Source organism: Alosa pseudoharengus, unplaced genomic scaffold (assembly GCF_046254945.1).
Source record: "Alosa pseudoharengus isolate Yale_2024_CS ecotype anadromous, Long Island Sound unplaced genomic scaffold, YU_APseudo_1.1 YU_APseudo_1.1_scf_2, whole genome shotgun sequence".
Lineage (NCBI taxonomy): Eukaryota > Metazoa > Chordata > Actinopteri > Clupeiformes > Clupeidae > Alosa > Alosa pseudoharengus.
Window position 1 is genome coordinate 54,806,718 of NW_027468663.1, and position 2,500 is coordinate 54,809,217.

General features: G+C 45.6%; 1 protein-coding gene across 1 annotated transcript in view; it reads left to right on the plus strand.

The window, feature by feature from the left end:
• The window catches only part of msrab (methionine sulfoxide reductase Ab), a 53,702-nt gene that overhangs the window by 10,773 nt on the left and 40,429 nt on the right, over nt 1-2,500 (plus strand). The window contains exons 2-3 of the mRNA XM_076295539.1: nt 319-387; nt 1,588-1,707. Coding sequence (XP_076151654.1) covers nt 319-387; nt 1,588-1,707 — 189 coding nt within the window. The remainder of the gene's footprint in view (nt 1-318; nt 388-1,587; nt 1,708-2,500) is intronic.

A 2,500-nucleotide genomic window follows, 5' to 3' on the forward strand; every position in this document is an offset into this window, starting at 1 on the left:
ACACCCATGCACACACACACACACACATACACCCATGCACACATACACACACACATACACACACACTCACGCACACACACACACACACACACACACACACACACACATATACACCCACATATACACCCACAGTGTTTCCTCTAGGATTTTTTTAAGCAGTGGGGGCAGGCCTGCCCCTGTTTCTCTCTCTTTCTCTCTTACACACACACACACAAACACACAAACACACACAGATATGCATGAATTGTCTATTACACACACACACACACTTCTAATTGTTTTTGGTGTTGTGTATTTTGTGTGTCTCTGTCTCCGTAGCGACGCATGCAGCCAATGGAAACCCCACCGTGGAGCCCTTCCCACAGGGAATGGAGATGATCATGTTTGGTGAGATTCCGCTCCACACTGCCTCAAACACATACGTGTGTGTGTGTGTGTGTGTGTGTGTGTGCGTGTGTGTGTACGTGCGTGTGTGCGTGCGCACACCGTGTGCATTTTTGAGGAAACCCATTGTTTATGCCTCTGCTTGTGTGTGAGCATCTGTCTGTGTGTGTGTGTGTGTGTTCGTGTGCGTGCGTGTTGTGCTGTGTACAGTCATACAGCGTGTGTGTGTGTGCGTGTGCGTGTTGTGTGTGTATGCGTGTGCGTGTACGCGCGCGTGTGTGTGTGTGTGTGTGTGTGTGTGTGTGTGTGTGTGTGTGTGTGTGTGTGTGTGTGTGTGTGTGTGTGTGTGTGTGCGCGTGTGCGTGTGCGTGTTGTGCTGTGTACAGTCATACAGTGTGTGTGTGTGTGTGTGCGCGTGTGCGTGTTGTGTGTAGGGATGTAACGGTATGAAAATTTAACCTCACGGTTATAGTGACCAAAATTATCACGGTTTTCGGTATCATCGTGGTTCTAAAAGTGTGTTCAATATGTTCAGAAAGCAATGATAGGCCTACACAAGCTGAAATAGTTTCAAAAAGGGTCCCGTTCACTTTTTTCTTCATGTTTGGCTATGTGCTTATAGCTTACCGTAACTTACCCTACCATAACTTGGAGTTTGCTATTTCTGTTATTTGAAGTGAGACAGAAGTAAGCGTTCAAAATAAAACTTTAGGCTACTGTATTCTCCTGATAACGTGAGTGGAATGGATTTAATGTGGACACGAACATAAAAAGACGCAGAGTGGCTACATGATACAGTGCACATTTTGTGGTGAAAAAGTTCCGCCTTTTAAAATCAAGTGTAGCCTAATCCGAGTCGTACTTAAAACCATCAATTAGACAACAGAATCAGTAGGGTACCAGTTTTGTTCCATTGTACCAGGCCTACTGTATGTCAAAAGCAGGCTCGGATGAAGCTGGGAAGGATTAAACACACGGTTTCCACACCGCGGTAATCAACAGTGATAATCATGATGTTTGAAATGAAAACGGTAATTATTATCGTCAACATTTTTATCACGGTTGACCATTATACCGGTAATCGTTACATCCCTAGTTGTGTGTGTGTGTTTGTGTGTGTGTGTGTACTGTCATACAGTGTATGACTCCATGTGGTGACGCAGCATCACTGAGCTCCATCCTTCCTTGCGTCTGATTGGTCAGGGATGGGCTGTTTCTGGGGAGCCGAGCGACGCTTCTGGAAAACTAAGGGCGTGTTCTCCACCCAGGTGGGCTACGCAGGCGGCTCCACCCCCAACGCCAACTATCAGGAGGTTTGCTCAGGTAACGCACCTGCACAGGACTCACACACACACACACACACACACACACACACACACACACACACACTCCACTATAATCAGTGAAACCGGCTAGAACAGAAGAGATTGTGGCGCAGACCTTTCTTTTATTTTGATGCTCTGCGTGTAGAGCGCTTCAGTTGTGTTTTATATTTAATACACACACACACACTCATAAACTAACTCCTGCATGCACACGAATACACACACACACACACACACACACACACACACACACACACACACACTTATGAACTAACTCCTGCATGCACACTAATACACACACACACACACATGAACTAACTCCTGCATGCACACTAATACACACACACACACACATGAACTAACTCCTGCATGCACACTAATACACACACACACACACATGAACTAACTCCTGCATGCACACTAATACACACACACACACACACACACACACACACACACATGAACTAACTCCTGCATGCACACTAATACACACACACACACACACACATGAACTAACTCCTGCATACACACTAACACACAAACACTCATGAATAGGGTTGGGCACCGAAACACGGTTCTAATATGGCACCGGTGCCGACGCAAACGGTAGTAACTGCATCGAATAACAACGTGGATTTCGGTGCCTCATTTCGGTGCTTAAATAGGGTTTTTTTTTTTTTTTTTACACGAGGCATCACTGCATGTCATGCGCCATCTCTAACGTCTTGCTCTGATAGCAACACATCCATATACAGTTAGCTAACATAAACACTGGATGTATAAACCAGAGG